The sequence below is a fragment of the Equus asinus genome, chromosome 1 (genome assembly GCF_041296235.1).
Source record: "Equus asinus isolate D_3611 breed Donkey chromosome 1, EquAss-T2T_v2, whole genome shotgun sequence".
Lineage (NCBI taxonomy): Eukaryota > Metazoa > Chordata > Mammalia > Perissodactyla > Equidae > Equus > Equus asinus.
In genome coordinates, this window is record NC_091790.1 from 143,930,646 (window position 1) to 143,949,873 (window position 19,228).

A 19,228-nucleotide genomic window follows, 5' to 3' on the forward strand; every position below is an offset into this window, starting at 1 on the left:
TATGTAATGCCTAAGTTTTGATCTGTGTTGCATTAAACTCCTTTTTTGTATTGTGAAGGACAAAGAAAATGTTGTCACGTCCTGTTAAAGAAGGCACTTCTTCCACAATGTCCAATTCCTGTATCATGGTTATTGCTTATATGAATGAATAAATAAAATATGCTACATATAAGTATTTTCCAGCTTGTATAATGAACTCAGTTACTGCTGAATAATTTTTAGACATAGTAAACAATGCATATATGTCTCTGAAAATTTTAGTGAACCAACCACTGATTTTATTTTTATCCACCTGGAAATCTCTTAGCTCTGGAACTGTAGTTTGAGTGGTGATCTTGCATATCTCAAACATTTTTAGACATTATTTTTGCCTCATTTTAATTTGGTAGAATTTTTTAAACTGGGAATTTAAACCTGTATGTGTATGTTTAGGGGAAAAAATACAAAAACATAAATTTAGAAATGTCTCTTCTCCTTGAGTAGCTATGGGGAAAGTAAAAGTTTATATGTATTGTCTTTAAATATTAGCACATTTGGAATTTAGAAATGTAACATTTAGTGAATAGTAGATAATTTATAATAGTAGAAATATTTTCTAAGTCAAATACTGTGTGATCTCACTCATAAATAGAAGATAAAAACAACAAACACAGAGACACAGATTGGATTGATGGTTACGAGAGGGAAAGGGAGGAGGGTGAAAGGGGTAATTAGGCACATGTGTGTGGTGATGGGTTGTAATTAGTCTTTGGATGGTGAACATGATGTAATCTACACAGAAATCAAAATATATTATGATGTACACCTAAAAGTTATGTAATGTTATGATCCAATGTTACTGCAATACCAAAAAAAATTTTTTTTAAAAGAAAAAAGCCAATCCAGTTAAAAAAAAAAGAAATATTTTCTAAAGAACCTCTTTAACTATTATATCTTAGTGTACCATAAACTTTTAATTAATATATCTTGGACTTGTGCTGTCCTCATTGAGTTTATGCTCATTAAGAGTCTACCCTAACTCACACTTACCATCCATCATTCATTTCATTTCCTTTCTTTTATCCTGTCTGTTTTGCCAGACTTTTACCTTCTACTCATTGGTCTTCATTTCCTTTCCTATAAATAGGCCCTCCTTAGATGGCTCTGCCAATCCTTAGGGCCTTTCTTCCGGTCAGAAAGATTCCTCTTGATCCCAAATCACACATGGCAAATCCAAAGTCTTAGTTTTCACTGCCCCATTTCCATGCTGCCAAAAGACACCGCAAAGAAGTAAAAAGTGACTGGAGGAAATGAAGAATTAGAAAAGCAAAACTACTCCACCAGAAAGTGAATCCACGTCATGAATTGGAAGGATAAGTGATTACTCAACAAATGAAATAGAATTATTCATACATCCCCATACATGAAATTAGAAATTTATTATCTCCCTTTTATCTATCTTACTTGCTATTAAAGGATATGATTTTGTAATATTAAATAAAGGGAGATTTCTTTGATTAACTATCTTTTGTTTGAATCACTAAGTAGAGAAAAAAGGTAGAAATTTACAAAAGAGCCCCGTTCTTTTTAATGACATATGTGTTTAAGCTAGGTTTACTAAGAACCTCCTAGGTTACTTTAATTTTATAACATAGCCTTAAACTTTCTAATTAAATATGCAATTTCTGTCATAAGAAAAAACCTCTTATGCTTTTTACAGTAAATTTAATTAAGCATTTCTTGTAAGTTCATTTCAGTATCTATCATGGCCCACTAAAGTTGGAATTCAGTTGTAAAATGGTAGATTAATTGTCTTTTGTATTAAATGAAATAAGAATCTCAAATATGCAAAGTCAGGAAATTTAATTGTGGCTTTCAATTGCCTACTCAATGCATTGGAAAACTGAATGCAGATGTACAGAAAAAGGGCCAAAGGTGGTTAAATGGAGCACATCACACACATTTTGCACTTTACTTAATGATCCAAGTGTTTATTACTATGAAGTAAATGCACCATTTAAAGAATTATGGTGGAATTGTAAAACGCTAAAATCTCTAATTAATTTTAGTCTGAAGCATGCAGCGTGCTCATTTTGCCTAAAACATTTGCATTATCATCAGTATTTTTCCAGTTATTAAGATAAATTTTTCCCCATTGTGCAGCACTAGCATACTTTCTGTATTAAAAGCACAATCTTAAATGCTGTTGAGAGTTATATCTGATATATGTTTTAAATGAATAAAAGAAAGTAGTTTTTGACCACAGATTGGAACAATATATTATATATTGCTTTTCTACACTTGTTCTATAGTTAACAGAACAGTTTGTGTCTACATACTTTTCACCAGAAACTATATACATATACTAACATTTTTAAAAGAACCATTATTAAAACATACAGATAATTTTGACTGTTAATTTGAATCCAATTATAATAACTCTTCCTTCTCTGATTAGTCAAAGAAACTTTTAAAATCTAAAGAAAATATCGTAAGAAAATAGAAATATTTAGTTAGTTCTTAGCTGCACCTTCCACTTCATTTTACTGTTGTAGCACCATGTGACGTCGTCTGCTGTGAACAGCAAATTCAGTAAAGTAAAAACAACTGACCTCATTCTCTTTGTAAACATAGAACCCCCATTATGCTTACTTGTTTCAGGATGTAGTTCAAATGGCCAGATTACACAGGGACTTATTAAAAGACAGCTTATGTTTTTCTGATTGTGAAGTAATCCATGTTCAGATAGAAAAGTAAGAAAATTCATGAATGTGCAGACAAGAAAATAAAAATGAATAACGTCACCATTATGAACATTTGAGGTGCTTAAGGAATTTTAAGTAGAACAATGGAAAACAGTTTATTTTAGCTGCATATTATTTAGCTTTAGAGGCTACCCGTGCCTTGAATTTTTTTTCCACATAAAATCTTTGTGTATACATCATACTTTCTTTGAATTTAGGAAACTTTCATTAAGTAGCCATTTTTAAATTTTTGTAGTCTTTTTATTTTGAAATAATTTTAGAGTTACAGAAAAGGTGAAAAAACTAGTAGAGATAATTCCCATTTGCCCTTCTTACTGCTTCCTTTAGTGTTACCATCTTCTATAACCAAAGTAAATTATTGGAATCAGGAAATTAACATCAAAACAGTACTGCTAACTACTGCATAGGCTATGTTCAAATTTGGCCAGTTTTCCCACTAATGTCCCTTTTATAGTCCAGGATTCAGCACTGCATTTAGTCTTCATGTCTCTTTAGTCTCTTCCAGTCTGTGGTAGTCCAGGCCTTATCTTGTCTTTCACAACCTTGACACTTTTGAAGACTACTGTTCAATTATTTTATAAAGTGTTATCTGATGTTTTCTCATTCAAAATTGAGATTATACGTTATTGGGAAGGATACCACAAACCAGAGTTGATGTACCTTTTCTTTATTTTTTCTTTCATTCTTTCCTTTTTTTTTTTTTTTTTTGGTGAGGAAGATTGGCCCTGAGCTAACATCTGTAGCCAATCTTCCTCTTTTTGCTTGAGGAATAGTGGCCCTGAGCTAACATCTGTGCCAATCTTCCTCTGTTTTGTATGTGGAATGCTGCCACAGCATGGCTTGATGAGTGCAGTGTGTAGATCAGCGCCTAGGACCTGAACCTGCAAACCCTGGGCTGCCGAAGCAGAGTACATGAACTTAACCACTACACCACCAGATTGGCCCTTTATGTGCCCTTTTTGGTGCATGATGCCAGAGTGTTAATGTTAATGTGTATTACTGGTGATGTTAACCTTGATCACTTGGTTAAGGTGGTATTTGACAGGTTTCTCCACTATAAAGGACTTATAAAGTCACCTTTAAAGACATAAAGAAACAATAGGGAAAGTTGTCCCTTTGTATAATCCTACCTTTAAAAGAAATCATTTAAAACTTGGCAGTCTGTAGGGTAAATACAGTCATCTGTATTCATAGACCGTAATCCGAGTCCAGATATTACCTGAACGGTAGAAATTCAGCTACTACATGGGCCTTTGTTTGGAGTTGGGAAAGGAAAAGCAAGTTGGATAGGTTTTATTAATTCCTATCATCTTGGAACTATTATGAGAACTAAGTCAAATTTGTAAATCAGGAAAAATGGAGGGCGCCTCTATTCCAAAGTGATGGTGCAAGCTGAATAGTATTTAAACAAAATTTTGAAATGTTATTCAGTGGTAAGAAGGATTTAGTTTAGATAAAAATTTCTCTGTTAGAATAACTCTTTTAGTCTCGTGTTGCCATCTGGAGCATCAGACCATAATTACATGGTCCATGTCTGCCTAGAAATTATCATTCTCCTCACTACAACAATGCTGTCAGAGTAAAAGGAGCAGGAAAGGAAGGAACCATATTTAGTTACTTGGCATTATGAGTGTTATTGCTATATGGGTGCATATCTTGAAATTCCACATGTAACTAGCAGATCTTCAGTGTGGTTATAATCACCATGTTTTCTAGAGTATGAATTAACAAGCTTAAACATTAAGAGGTAAACCTGTCTACTTTCCAGTGACCCCAAAGGGTACATTTTCTTGCTGGCTGCTTCAGAACACTTCATGAAACAAATGTCAAACTTGTCAGGGCTGTCACTAAGAAAATGATCCGTGTAGCAAGGGTCTTCTTTCACTGGGAAACAAACAGATGTCTTATCTCAGCGAAGAGTGACAAAAGGCTGTCATCTACCAGAAGAAATTTTTGCCTGCCTTTAATATCCAGTAGTGAAGAAATCCTTTAGTAAAAAGCTTCCTTTCTTTGCAGTTTCATTCATTATGCAGTCATTTGTCAATGATGTTTGATTTGCTGCCTGAGCTGTTTTAATGATATTGTTAGTCTTGAACTGAAAGTTCTTGTAAAAATTGACCTGCAATGTTAGAAACACGAATTAGTGCTTCCAAAAAAAAAAAAAAAAAAGCCCTCTAAAACCCTTTCTGGAGCTTTACTGTATCTAATTTTTTTATTTAAAATGATAAAATCTATTATTGTTACCTTGATTTCTTTGATGATGTTATACTATAGCAGTTACGATGTGTTATGCTCTAGCAGTTAGGGTTAAATGCCCTTTCCACCCCTCCATAATCCTTTTCCACATCCAGATCACAGCTATCTTTGTACAAAGGAAGAGAGAGATCGGATCTTGTTACTTCTTATCTTGTTACAAATGGTTTAAAGGCAAGATATTTTAAAGGGTAAAGAAAAGTGTGAAGCAGTTTTGCTCCTGTCCTGAACAGGAAGCAATGTTAGAAGAGACATGCATTTATAAACTATCCTTTATTACTAAGAAAAAATGCAACAAAAAGACTGGGATTATATTAAGAATATTAGTTAAATATGAAAGTAACCTGTATAGATACTTCCTAGTCCTCAGGGTCATTATTAAGCCTTTACATTTCTATTTTAACTCAGAGCAGCCTTGAAAGTTGCTAGGGAAAACTAGATAACCAAGCTTATTAAACCAGTAAGTCTTATTGGTGTGGGAACTTAGTAGACTGTCCACATGATAAAGGCTCCACTCTTCTCCTACAAATTAAAGGATATGAGCTTGATAATGGCTGCTTGGGCTGATGTTGCTTCAAACATTTTTGCTTATTTCTGTTTTCATTACTGTTCTAGTAAGTTAAGATTGCCAGAAGTGTGACTGCTGGATAAGGAAAGTTTTGTGCTTTTCCACATTACATATTAATTTAGGCAGACTTCCCTTTTATTCAGTTTTTACTTCACTGTTTCACATAGTTCAGAAAACGTTTATTGGACTCCAACCATTTTACTAAATGTGCCCTGTTAGATGGTAGGATGATAAGATAAGATAAAGCCCTGCCTTGAGGAGCATTTGGACGAATTCAGTGCTGCCTAACAAAAATTTCTTACCACCTTTACCTGCTGATTTAACACGTTCTGTCAGTATCTCACCTGAAGAATACAGTGGAAAGTGTAGAGTAAGATTTGATTTTCATTAGGATGTAATTAAAATGTGATCTCTAGAAAATTCTTGTCTAAAAGTAGAAACTACCCGTTCATTAATAGATTTTCAAGAGTCAATCGAACATGATCTCTATTCAGTAGAGATAAATTGGAAAAAAAAACAACATACAATGGCTATTATGCTTAGAAAAATGTGTTAACATTATATTACCAAGATGATATTCAAAACCCCGTCACTGGTATCCCACATATCTGTAATGATTCAGGTCAGTTGATAATGTTGATAATTTCTCTGCTTCCCTGGTGTTGACAAAGTCTAAATCACAGATACTGTGGAATTTAGAGAGAGACATACTGAGGAAGCTTTCTCCACCATAATGTTTACAGACGAGAGTGTAGTTCCTCATGGAAAACAAATATATTTATTTTTTGGTTTGCATTTCCTTAATAAAGTTAATTTACTAAGCAGAGCTAAACAATTATTGATTGAATTGAATTTGGTTTTATTAGATACAGAGATGAAGGATGATGTGTTTGTTAATAACTTATATTATTACTGTTGTCTAGAGATACTTAAGAAATTGCTACTCATGCTTTAATTGACTCAGTAAAGAGTTAGACAATGCTTTTTACTTCAGTTAGTAAAAATGAAAGATCTTACTTGATAAATCAGAAATGTTAGGAAAGCAAGACTGCTTTGTACTTAGGTATTGTTGAAGGAACATGTTTGATGAGATGGGTTACAAATTGTAAGATGAACTATTTTCCAGACGCTCATTATTTATACTTTGGAGGTCACCATTTAATATTGAACACAAGATGCACTTCATTTCGATGGAAGCAGACGTTATGATGTCACTCCATTTCTTTGCCGTGTTCCACAGGAACCTACTGTGAATTATGAGGCCACCACTTAGAATCGAAACTGTAGAAGATTGTAGGCATTCTATAGCCTGACATGCCCATGTTTCCCATTTTAGAGCTGACTGATCTTCAGATAACATATGGTGGTGCAAGTAATTGGAAAATTGGCAGACCTGTCAAGAAGGTATGCTAGATGAGTCAAGAATGCCGTGCTGGAGCACATAAAGTGTGTCAGAAGTTAAATTTATTGTTTTTTATCAAAGAGTAAGGTAAAAAATCTGATCCATCCCCTAAAAAGGACACTTTTTAGTGGCAGCTGTTTTCAAAAGTAATTTTTAGGTCATTGATAAAATAAGTTGCTTTTAAAAACATGTCATAGAAAATTTTAGTCAAGATGTAGTATAAAACAGCACCCACTGCATATATTTAAATGTTACATAATTTTATAGCCTTTTCCCTAGGATTACTGGAAGCACAATAGTTAATTTTTAAGAGAAATAAAGTTTATAATTTTAATGTTTTCTAAAATTTATTTCACAGGAAGATGAAAATGAAGCTGAAAGAAAAAATATATCTCAGGAGCTCAGCATGGAACAGAAAAATCCAAAGAAATAAAGGATTTTCTGTAATGTTTTGAAAAGTTTGCAACTTATGTAGTAGCAGATAAAATTTCTAATTGTAAAATGTTAAATTGTAAAATCTAATTTGCAAAATCTTCTCAATAAAGTCATTGAAAATGAAATAGGTGCTTGCATTTGGAATTTGTATGTTTTTAGAGCAATTTAAACTCTTACATAAAAGTTAGACCTTTAAAATCATTTTTAAAAATTTTAACTGAAATTTGAAAATAGAAACGAAATTTTTTCTAATCTGTAACCTAGGTGTTAACACATCCGGCTGACTTAAAAGCAATCTCGGAAAGTCTTTTCCCCTTACTAGTCTCCATTGTTTTCTTCTGTGACCTTAACAGAATTTCGGTTATTAATATGAGGAAAACTCCAGTCATTCAAAATTGAACAGAGAATGCTTGCATGTGAAAACACTTAAAACCAACCAGTGCCACAAGATGAAATACCATTTTCTGATTTCATCAACTTATGTATCACAGAATACTCTAGGATTTCAAGTAAAGGCTAGAAAGAAATGATAATTTAACAGTCTCTGTGGCAGAAGTAGTACCACAACTTTTAATTCATAAAATATTCACTAAGGACCTACTATGTGCTGGCCCTTTACGTTTCCTGGACGTTTCAAGAACAGTTCCCCATCTGTGTTTCTTTGGCTTAGGAGCTTTTGAAAATTTCTTTGATCCCTATCTGTATCAGAGTTCTCAGTAACCAGCCATTTTACTTTCCCTGGTTCTAATTCCCAAGCTGTCATTTGCCAACTACAGCGGGAGCAACGAATCTACTTGCTATTTGCAGAGCCAAATGTTTTTGGCAGATGTCTTTGTTGGATTTTTTAAGACAGAATGTCTTAAAATGAGAAGCAGAACTTTGGAAGCCTTGTAAGACAAAGCAGTATAGAACTTCTTCCCTGTGAGAGTGGAATCTGTATACTTGCCCTGAAGCCGTAGTTTTATCATATGCATCTGACAAGCTCAATAAAGGTGTGACAATGGGCCATGCCAGCAGTGGGCTGAAATGGGAAAAACTGCAAGTAGGCAAGATAGAAAATTCATTGATGTGTAGCCTTAAATAACTTATCTGTGGATATCAGGAAAACAGCTGTATCCCACGGATTGGCCTCCCTGGAGGGATTTGGGAGCAAAGACTGAGCCAAGAAAAGCCTGAAAAGGCAAGTTGGAGTCTGAAGAGGGCCTCTGCAATAAGCAAATACAAAAATTAATTTGATTTTTTTTCCCATTTCTTTCTATTTTGAAATAGACATCAGTCTATTATTGTTGTTAGTAGTGTCACTTTTGAAAAGAAGCAATAATACATCATTCATACAATAACATTTATTATATTCATTATGTTGTAGGTACGGTACATTATGCCGCTGATCATCCCTATTAACATATGTGATAGTTACTATTACTTCTCCCATTTTACCAGTGATCAACCTGAGGCTTAGAGGAAATAAGTTAACCAAGGTTATGTAGCTTATGATGGGAAGAACAAGCCTTCAAACCCAAGCAGTCTCACCCCAGAATATCACATTTAATCATTTAAAAATACCTATTAATACCATAGCTCTTTCAGTCCACTATCTTCCCCAGAAATGTAGTCTTTCCTGTTAATATCTCATTTATTACCTGCTATCTCTCCTTTATTATTTCCCTTCCCCAACTTCTTAGCCAAACTTAATTCATTCTGAAGACTTTGGCTTAAGTGAAATAACCGAAACAGTTATAACTACCATTCCACCTGTTCCAAAATATGAAAATCCTGCTTCATCTTTTTTACATTGAGTTATGATGGAACAAGTATGAAAGCATCTTATTGCTTCTGTACGATTTTTCAGTAACTTTTTGGCCTTGTTTTTCAGTAGAATGTTTATTAAATTATTAGTGTATTAGTGTGCTGTCCTCTCATAATACTTTTATTTCTAAAATAAGTTTTGAGTATGAGAGGCACAGTGACAGCCATCCAACAGCCATTTTAAATATTTATATTTAAGTGATACCTTTAACCATTTAAAACCCCAGTTTTCCTTTTTCTTTTTAAATATTTAATTTTTCTCCCCAAAGCTCCCTGGTACAAAGTTGCATATTTTTAGTTGTGTGTCCTTCCAGTAGTGACATGTGGGATGCCACCTCAGCATGGCCTGACGAGCTGTGCCGTGTCCGCGCCCAGGATCTGAACTGGGCCCCTGAAGCAGAGTGCGTGAACTTAACCACTCGGCCGTGGGGCCAGCCCCCCCAGTTTTCATTTTAAAAATTTTTTCAAAAATGCATACCCCTTGGTTTAGGACAGTGAGGAATAAAGTAGAATCACTGTAAATTTCCTTAGGGAAAATTTGCCATGTGAATTTCTCAAATTTTTAGAGTCCATACATTCGTGCCGTAAGTACATACATATAAATCTTCTTATAATGCTAAACCGTTGCCCACTTTATGTGACCATGATTAAGCCAGTCACTTTATTTGAATCAAATTATGCATATTATATATTTTTATGTAATATAGAATATTACATATTGTATTAGCTCAGGCTGTTATAAAATACCCAGGCTGGGTGGCTTAAACAACAGAAATTGACGTTTTCACAGTTCTGGAGGCAGGAAGTCCCAGATCAAGGTGCAGCAGGTTTTGGTCTCTGGTGAGGACTCTCTTGGTGGCTTGTAGTTGGCAGCCTCACTGCATCCTCACATGGTCTTTCCTCGGGGTGCGCACATGGAAAGAGCAGGCAAGCTCTCTGGTCTCTTCTTAGGAGGACACTAATCCTATTGGATCAGGACCCCAACCTATGATCTCATTTAACCTTAATTACTTTCTTACTCCAAACACAGCCACACAGGGAGGTTAGACCTTCAACATATAAATATTGGGGGTGGGGGGCACAGTCAGTTCATAACACATTGTTTAAATAAGTCCAGTTGCCTCTTACAGCAATTCTAGTTAAATTAAGGAGCACTAGAGCAAAGTCCTAATGAAACGTCTATGGCAATATGGATTATTTATACCTACGGTCCTTAGAAATGTTAATAATTAGAGTATGGTTTAAAAACTGATTTCTGAAGAAGACAAACCACTGCACAATTCGATGTACCTGTTTTATTTCTATATCCCCATTTCTCAGCTCATTTCCTGACCCATACTAGGTGAAAAGCAGCCACTATAACTCAGCCTGGGACTGACAATATAGAATACCTAACGGACAAAGTTCCTTTAAACTTGATGATGCCTGTATAATGTCCGCCCACTCAACCAGACTGTATTCTCTTCATTTCAGTTATTGAGCTATATATATTTCTTCACATACTCAATTTAAAAATAAAACAACTTTTAATCAGTCTTTGTTACTACTTATGAATAGTATTTTTTTTAAATTGTATTCAGAATTCTACTGTTTCCTCAGATCAGTGGAACAAACAGCAGAAGTAGGAAGAGGTGTCATACTGTTCTCAAATGAAATTGCTGGGCACCAAGATGCCCAAGTTCTTAAATTCATTCCACAGAACTTTAGTGGGGCCTGCCATATGCCATGCACATGTCTGTCACTGGGGATTCAATAGCAAACTCCCTCTGCTGTCACTGTCTTGAAATTCGTAATAATTTTTGAATAAGGGGCCCCCACAGGTTTACTTTGCGCTGGGCCTACAAATCACATAGCGATACTACTAACATATATTGCTTTTACTCTTTAAAACAATTTTATTGGAGTGTAATTTACATACAATAAGATGCACCCATTTTAAATGTGTGGTTCAATAAATTTTGGCAAATGTATATACCTACGTAATCACCACTTCAATCAAGATATCAAACATTTCCATCACTCCAAAAGTTCTCTTGTGCAGTTTTGCCGTCATTCACACATCCCTACTACAGCCGCTGATCCGCTTGCTTCCTTGATTAGTTTGCCTGTTCTAAAGTTTCGTACAAGTGGAATCATTTCATATGTATTCTTCTGTGTCTGGCTTTCTTCACTCAGTGTAATATTTTGAGATTCATCCAGGTTATTGCATGAATCAGCAGTTTATTCCTTTTTATTGCTGAGTACTTTTTAATTGTATGAATACACCACAATTTCTGTATTCATTCACCTGTTTCTGGACATTTGAACAGACATTATACAAAAGAAGATACACAAATGGCCAATAAGTACATGAAAACATGCACAACATCATTTAGTCATCAGGAAAATGCAAATTAAAACCACAGTGAGTTACCACTGTATACCCACTAAAATGTCTGTGACTGTGTTGTCCAATACAGCACCCACTAGCCACGTGTGGCTGTTAAGCACTTGAAATACAACTAATGTGCTGTAAGAATAAAATACCGGATTTTGGTGACTTAGTATTAAAAAAGAATGTAAAATATCTCATTAATTTTATTTTGATTACATGCTGAGATAATATTTGGATAGATTCAGTTAAATAAAATATATTATTAAAATGAACCTCAACTATTTTCACTTTTTTAATGTAGTTCCTAGGAAATTTGAAATCACATATGTGGTTCCCATTGTATTTCTACTGGACAGTCCTAGACTATAATTTAAAGTCTGATGACGAAATGTTGGTAATGTTATAAAGCAAGTAAAACTCATACAAAGGTCTCAGCTAAACCATGTCCAGACTCCTGACCCATAAAAAGTCTGAAATAATATATGTTTTTATAAACTACTAATTTTGTGGTAATTTTTATGCAGCAATAGAAACCAACGGAGATATTACCTACGAGGTTGAGGATAGGTTGCTGCAAGTTGGGCATTCAGCAGTAGTAACCAAACCAGCCTTCAGGAGTAAACACTCATGTTACTGAGTTCATACATAGCTTGCATTCCTGCAGGATGGCCATTTTATTCATGAGCCTATTGAAAAAGCGAGGGTGTGGCCGAGGAAAGAGGCTGACTGACAGCTAAAGGAATTGCCATCTTGTCCACCTGATTTTTGGTGCAAGTGTAAAATGGTACACCACTTTGGGAAAGAGTTCGGGAGTTTCATGTGAGGTTAAACATACCTTTAATATATGACCCAATAATTCCACGATAGATTTTTACACAAGAGAAAGGAAAATATATGCCCATACAAAGATTTATACATAAATATACAAATATTTTCCACAACTTTATTCATTCATAATATTCGTAATAGCCAAAACACTGGAGGCAATTTTTTTTCTTTTTAAGTGAAAGTCATACTTCATAATAGTATTCTTTTCAGAAAATATTTGTCACACTAAGCTGTGTAGCGTGGTTCACAAAATTAGTGAAAAAAAATCCTTGATTTTCTTTCAGGGAAATTGGATGTATTGTGCAATGTTATTTGTAATAAGAGAGTAAAAGTTTAGAAGTAATCACTATCTGCAAAAGATGCTAATGAAGGTCTAAAAAGAAATTAAACAACATGCAAAAAATGTAGCATTCAAAAAACAAGGTGATGCCTTATTTGAAACATTTAATGTAGTGGCAGCTCTTTAATGGTGCCGTGTTCTGTTTTAATGATTTTTTTTTGAAGGGCCTTTGCAGTTGAAAATACATTTAAACACAACTTTAAAATTTTAAATCATAACTATCTTCTGGATAAATTCTATCAATTTCCCTCAGTATTAGAGAGCTTGAGTGAGGGGGAAGCAAGGTGTTTGCCAGTTGCTCCACCTTTGAGTGTGTCAACTGCTTTGTTTCAAGTGTCTATGAACTTCTTTGAGTTTCATGTCCACACACACCAACGAGGGCATGCTCTTCCAAGGGTCTAACAGCTTTTCATTTGTAACTTTCTGATCATCCAGATGAAATGAGGTGAGTCTGGGTGAATCTTTTGCTTCTCTAATATTTTTTGGAAAGCGATAATTATATTCTTATTGCTCATTTTGTGTATGTATATTTTTCTGTAAAACAATCATTAATGACTTTCCTCTGAGCATCAGCAGTTGCAGGTATTTGATACGTCTGCACTCTCTTACATCCATTATAATTTGTCATTTTCTCAGATGCAAGAAACGGTTTTTCTTTAAGTTGAATGCGTACAGAACAAAAAAAGGAGAATGTTTCCTACAAATGCTTCTCTCACATGGCTACATAAGATTTATTCCAAAATCCATTGAGAAAGAAAAAACAAGTCCAGTTAATTGCTTTGACATTTCCCAATGCCTTGGGTTCCTGAGGCCTGCACACATTTCTATTGGTTGGGTGCTAGCACGCATGGGACGGGAGCAACTTAGTCCTCCTGATAGTGGCTAAATAAGATTCACTCTGAATAGCGGAGGTTGATTAGAAACCTACTCCACTTCACATTACCTCAAGAAAACAATTTTTACATAGCCACGAATGAGCAAATTTCAATCCCATCCCAGACTATCCTGAGCAGTCATAGCAGGTAATAAACATCTCCCCGTGGTGAATTCAATGTGGAGTCCATGGTTTTGCTATCCAGAGAGGAAGTTAAGTGCTAACGGCAACAGCATGAGAACACAAGCAACTATGGCATAATTCTGATTTGTTTTACAAAAACTATTAATTTCCTTGTTACAAAGCCAAGTGAGTACAACCTTTTAAAACTGTTGAACCATGAAAGCCATTTTCCTTAAGGGTTTTAAATTTGGGAACAGACTCAAGAAATTTATAGCTTTAATGAGATATTCGTTGCCTGCAGTCAAGATGAGAGCGAGATCATTGGTTTCCCAGCATGGCACCTATGTCTTCTTGTGCGCACTTGATATCATTAGGCCCATAACAACACAGCCACCAGCGCATTAACATTAGAAAGGTTCACTTTTGTTTCTTGGTTTATGTCTTTCATTTACACCTACAGCATGCTAAATATCTCACTCTAGAATATAAGATACACCCTACCTTTATTGATACTGTCAATGGAGTAAAAAATCACTATTTTCAAGTCCATATTTCAGGCAACAATCAATCAATAGATATGGTTTCCAGAAAACAAAAGATAATTGAATCAGATGTTGCGCATGTAATTCTGAATATGATAACCTTCCTTGTTGATATGTGAAGAGCAGAAAATGTGGATCTCCCTGATGCATGTCGGTTCCAAACGTTATCATTTTTAATATTGAGTCTGATTCCAAAGGTGACACAAGATTATTGTTGCTTTTAAAGATAGATGAATTCTTTCGGGATATTCAGATTTCAGGGCAATGAGAAAGGCAGCTTTTTAAATAGTATCAGAAAGAGGTAATAACCACTGCAGGAATCTGTCATTCTATCCTCCATGATGAAATAGCATATGTGAAAGAGCTCTGGAGAAAGAATCAAACCTATTATTTTCAAAATATCATTATCATTTTTCGACATTACACAATGAAATTCTGTGATTAAGGAACCTAATTCTATAGGGTATGTCCTTAAATTTGTGCAAATTTTTTAAAGTGTCTTATCTGTAAGTTTATGATCGCTCTACCTTTTAATCATCAACAATTTCAGATATACACAAGAGTGAAGAGATGAGTACAGTGAATCCCCATGTACTAAGTGAGATTCAACAATTATTAAGCTTTTGCTATGCCTACTTGATCCATATTTTTTTCCTCTCTCTCACTCTTTCTCTGAATTATTGTAAAGCAGATCCAAGACTGCAGTGTTTTTTAATACATATTTTTCTCCTTTCAATGATTCATTTCTGATTGGGTATGTTTAATTTGTACATGTTTTTCTATGAAAGATGCACATTTTGCTTTGTTTTTTAATAATGTGAGACAGTCAATAGCTTGATGTGGTAATTGAAGATTGAAGAACAGTATATTCTGCCTCGTGCACTTCAGGCCACATTTTTAGTGAGATTTAAAAGAAGATATTTATTTTGAACTTTTTTTTTAGTGGTGATGATGTAAGAAGCAGAAATTACACAGAATCTAAACTCACATTTGCATTTTTGCACCTTAGGCAGAAAAATAGAACTAATCAGAGCTGCAAATCATAAAGGAGAACATGTTTCAATCTCCAGAGCACTGTTGAACCAAGATCTCTTTCTGATTATACTAATGAGGGATAAAACTGGTGCATTCAGCAATGCCTTCAAAAATGCATCTTGTTAGTAAAAATCAAATTAACAAATGGAACATCTGTGCAGGGTTACGATTCTTGCTGGTTTTTTTTAGACTGTATCTTTTTGGCAAGTATCGATTTGGGATTTGAAATTTCACATTTGATTATGTCTCATTCCCGAAGTCAGAAACAGTCTTATGCAAAAGGTTTTAGTGGGCTGTTTGTCTTCAGTGCCCTTAGACACTGAATTTAGACACACCCAATTTGCGAGTTCCTTCTTCCCTTGTCTCAGCCCAGGTCTCTCTTCCCTGGGGAACAGCTTCTGCTCAAGACCTTTCCTTCACACCTGCATCTTTCCTGGACTCCTCTAAACTCAAGCTCTCTCTAACCTCCCCTCAAACCCAGCATCTCTTTCCTGTGGTGTTCCACATTCTTCAATTAGTTATATCAGAGAAGAACAACTGATGAATACGGTGAATGAATTTTTCATGAGTGTATTAGTCATGCCGGGCTAGGCTATGCTGTGGAAACAAACAATCCCTGAAATCTCAGTGCCTTAAAACCACAAAATTTACTTCTCACTCACATCACTATCTGAAGTGGATTGAGTGGCTCCTCTTGACAGTTCTTCTCCAAGAACTGCCTCATGGATTTAGATGTTCACATTGCAACTTTGCCATTTGAGTGCTCACCATTTGAGGGAGAGAGGGAATCTGATGCGGGAGACAAAAAACGGACATAGAAAATGGTCGTGATAAGTGCTCCAATAGAGGTTGGTAAACGTGCTATAGATCAGAGAGGGGAGCAACTAAATAAGCCCAGAGGTAGAAAAACACTCCACAAAAATAATACTTGAGGCTGGCTTTGAACACATGGGATTTTAGAAGAAGTATTTGTGGGAATAGAGAAATGAAATAGCAATGTGAAAAGGTAAAGAGTTTTCAAAGGTTAAAGACAAATCAGCGTGTCGGGATCCAAGAGAATGCAGGGCAGGAAGTGGTAGGAGCTGCATCTGGGAAGATAGGACAAGCTTTTCTCGTGAAAGGCTTTGAGGGTTTGCTAAGGCACTTAGATTTAGTTCTGTAGAATTGGACATGTATCAGAATCAAATGAGAATAAGGAAATAGTGGTGATGGCTGTATAATATCGTGAATAGAATTAATGCCACTGAATTATACCCTTTAACATGGAAAATTTTGTGTTATATATATTTGTTACCAGAATTTTAAAAATCCATAATGAAATGTACCAGAAACCATTGAATGGTATGCTTTAAATGGATAAATTGTATGGCATGTGCATTATATCTCAGTAATGCTGTTTAAAAAAAAAAGATGTAAACCTAAATAAAATCACAAAATCACACAAGGAACTTTTAAAAAAACTGACAGTTGAACCCCATCCAATGATCAATTCAATTAGGATCTCTGGGGGTGGGCCGAGCACCCAGCAGCTTGAAAATCGCTGCAGGTGATCCTGATGTGCCGTCACAGTGCATAATCACTGCTGCAGGCAATAAGGAACCAGTGAAGAATGTTAATCAGGGGAATAACATGATCAGATTTACATTTTAGGAACGTAGATACCTGCTTTTCTGCTCAGATCTTTCAGTAGCCACATGAATGTGTATAGAGACTTCATTCCTAATAGCCCAAATCTAGAAACAACTCAAATGTCCCTCAACTGGCAAATCGATAAATAAATTCTGGTATATTTATACAATGGAATACCAGTCAACAATAAAAAGCCCCCATTACCTTGACCATACTAACTCTCTGCGTTTCTGCTGCCTCGAGCTCTGTTGACCAAGGCAGAGTCTGCCCTTATTTCCTTTGGGGCTTGTCTGCTGCCCAGCCAAGCTTTCCTATTAACCTCAATAACACCACTCTCCAATTGTCATTCAAACCAGAAACCTCATTCATTTTCCCTTCATTTTTAAAAGTTATGGTTTACATTTAGTAAAATTCACACTTCAAATGTGCAGTTCTGTGTGTTCTGACAAATTATACAGTCGTGTAGCTACCACCACAATTAAGACAGAAAACAGTTCCATCATCCCCCAAATTCCCTTATGCTTCTTTTAGCCAACTGTTAATGTCTCCTTCCCACCCCTAACCTCTGGCAACCTCTAACCTGTTTTCTGTCCCAGGAGTTTTTGCTTTTTTCAGAATATCATATAAATGGCATGATACAGTATGTAGCTTTTTGAGTGGGGTTTCTTTCACCTGAAATAGTTCATCCATGTTTTTTCCTATGTCAGGAGTTCATTCCTTTTTATTGCTGAGTCGTGTTCATTGTATGGACGTACCACAGTTTCTTTATCCATTCACCAGTTGAGAGACTTGGAGTGGTTACTAGGTTTTGATGATTACAAATAAAGTTGCTATAAACATTTGTGTACAGATGGTTGTGAGGATGTAATTTTCATTTCTCCTGGGTAAATGCCTAGGATTAGGATTGCTGGATCGCATGTGTGTATTTAACTTTGTAAGATGCAACCAAAGTGTTTGCCAAGGTGATTGATTGTAACATTTTACATTCCCATCAGCAATATGTGATGGCTACAGTTGCTCTGTATCTTCGCCTTCTCACCAGCACTTGGTATTTGTTGTTTTGTTTTGCTTTGTTTTGCTTTGTCTTTAGCCATTCAAATGGGCATCTCATTGTAGTTTTAATTTGCAGTTCCCTCATGACTAATGAGGTTGAACACTTTTTCATGTGCCTATTTGCCATCTGTATATAATCTCTGCTGAAGTGCCTATTCAAATCTTTTGCCCATTTTTCTATTGGGTTGTTGTTTGTGAAGTCATTTTTTAACATCCCTGAGTGCCTTTCTCTAACTATGATGGAGGCAGTCAGTTGTTCCTCCATTACAATAAACCAATTTTCTTTTTTATTTAAAGATTGGCACCTGAGGTAACATCTATTGCCAATCTTCTTTTTTTTTTTCCTTCTTCTTCTCCCCAAAGTCCCCCAGTACATAGTTGTATATTCTATTTGTAAGTGCCTCTGGTTATGCTATGTGGGGTGCCACCTCAGCATGGCCTGACGAGCGGAGCAACGTTTCTGCTGGGGATCCGAACCCATGAAACCCTGGGCCACTGAGGTGGAGTGCACAAGCTTAACCACTCTGCCATGGGGCTGGCCTCCCAACTTTCTTTTTGTATCATTAAATATCCTTCTAGCTCCTGCTTTTCAGAACTAGGAGCATCCTCTTGTTAGATTCAGGCACCTATCTTTCCTCATTTGAGGCGATTGTCTCACATGGCTGAGGTCTCTGAACTCCCCTCTTCATCTAATGAAGCTTTCCTCTCAGTTCCACATTCTGCTCTGGATAATTCAGACTTCCTCATCAATACCCATTGCTCCAAACCTGCATCTAAGCAAGGTTATCTTGCATTGTCTCTTTTTCCCCCTCTGCTCCCCCAAATATCCTTTTCTCCCTTTTCCTCCCCATTTATGTTGAAGGCTTTCCTCAAATGTCTGGAAATCCTTGATTGCCCGCTCTTACTTAAAGAGTGGGTGCTATGTACATGGGGCAGCTGGCAGGCTGGCAAGCTTCACCCCAGGGGGCTTTGATAGGAGAATCCTCCAAATCTTAGCGCCTCTGATTCTCTTTTGTGAGGCTGGTCATTTCCTCCAGGAACAACGCCACCGCCTCCTTCCCGGAACTATGTGTCTCAGGACGGTATGCCAGGGGTGAGTGCTCTGGCGGGGCTAGAGAGTCTCATGGCCCCACATGTAAACTCACTCCACCTTCTTGTGGTCAGTAGGGAGCCTCCCCTCCATCCTTCTGAGCCTGCTGTCCCTCCATCTGGAGACTCTCTG

General features: G+C 35.9%; 1 protein-coding gene across 4 annotated transcripts in view; it reads left to right on the top strand.

The window, feature by feature from the left end:
• PHF14 (PHD finger protein 14) overlaps positions 1 to 19,228 on the top strand; it is a 200,801-nt gene that overhangs the window by 177,558 nt on the left and 4,015 nt on the right. For 2 of the 4 annotated variants that reach the window (XR_011503237.1, XM_070509163.1), the window contains one exon: positions 7,326 to 7,527. The exons of 1 other annotated variant lie outside the window; for it this stretch is intronic. Coding sequence is in view for 1 of the 3 variants with exons in the window: in XM_070509163.1 (XP_070365264.1) it covers positions 7,326 to 7,400 (75 nt within the window). In the remaining 2 variants the exon portion in view is untranslated. Of the gene's footprint in view, positions 1 to 6,901; positions 6,970 to 7,325; positions 7,528 to 19,228 lie in introns of those variants that run through there. One more of the 4 variants, XR_011503236.1, reaches the window with a different exon arrangement.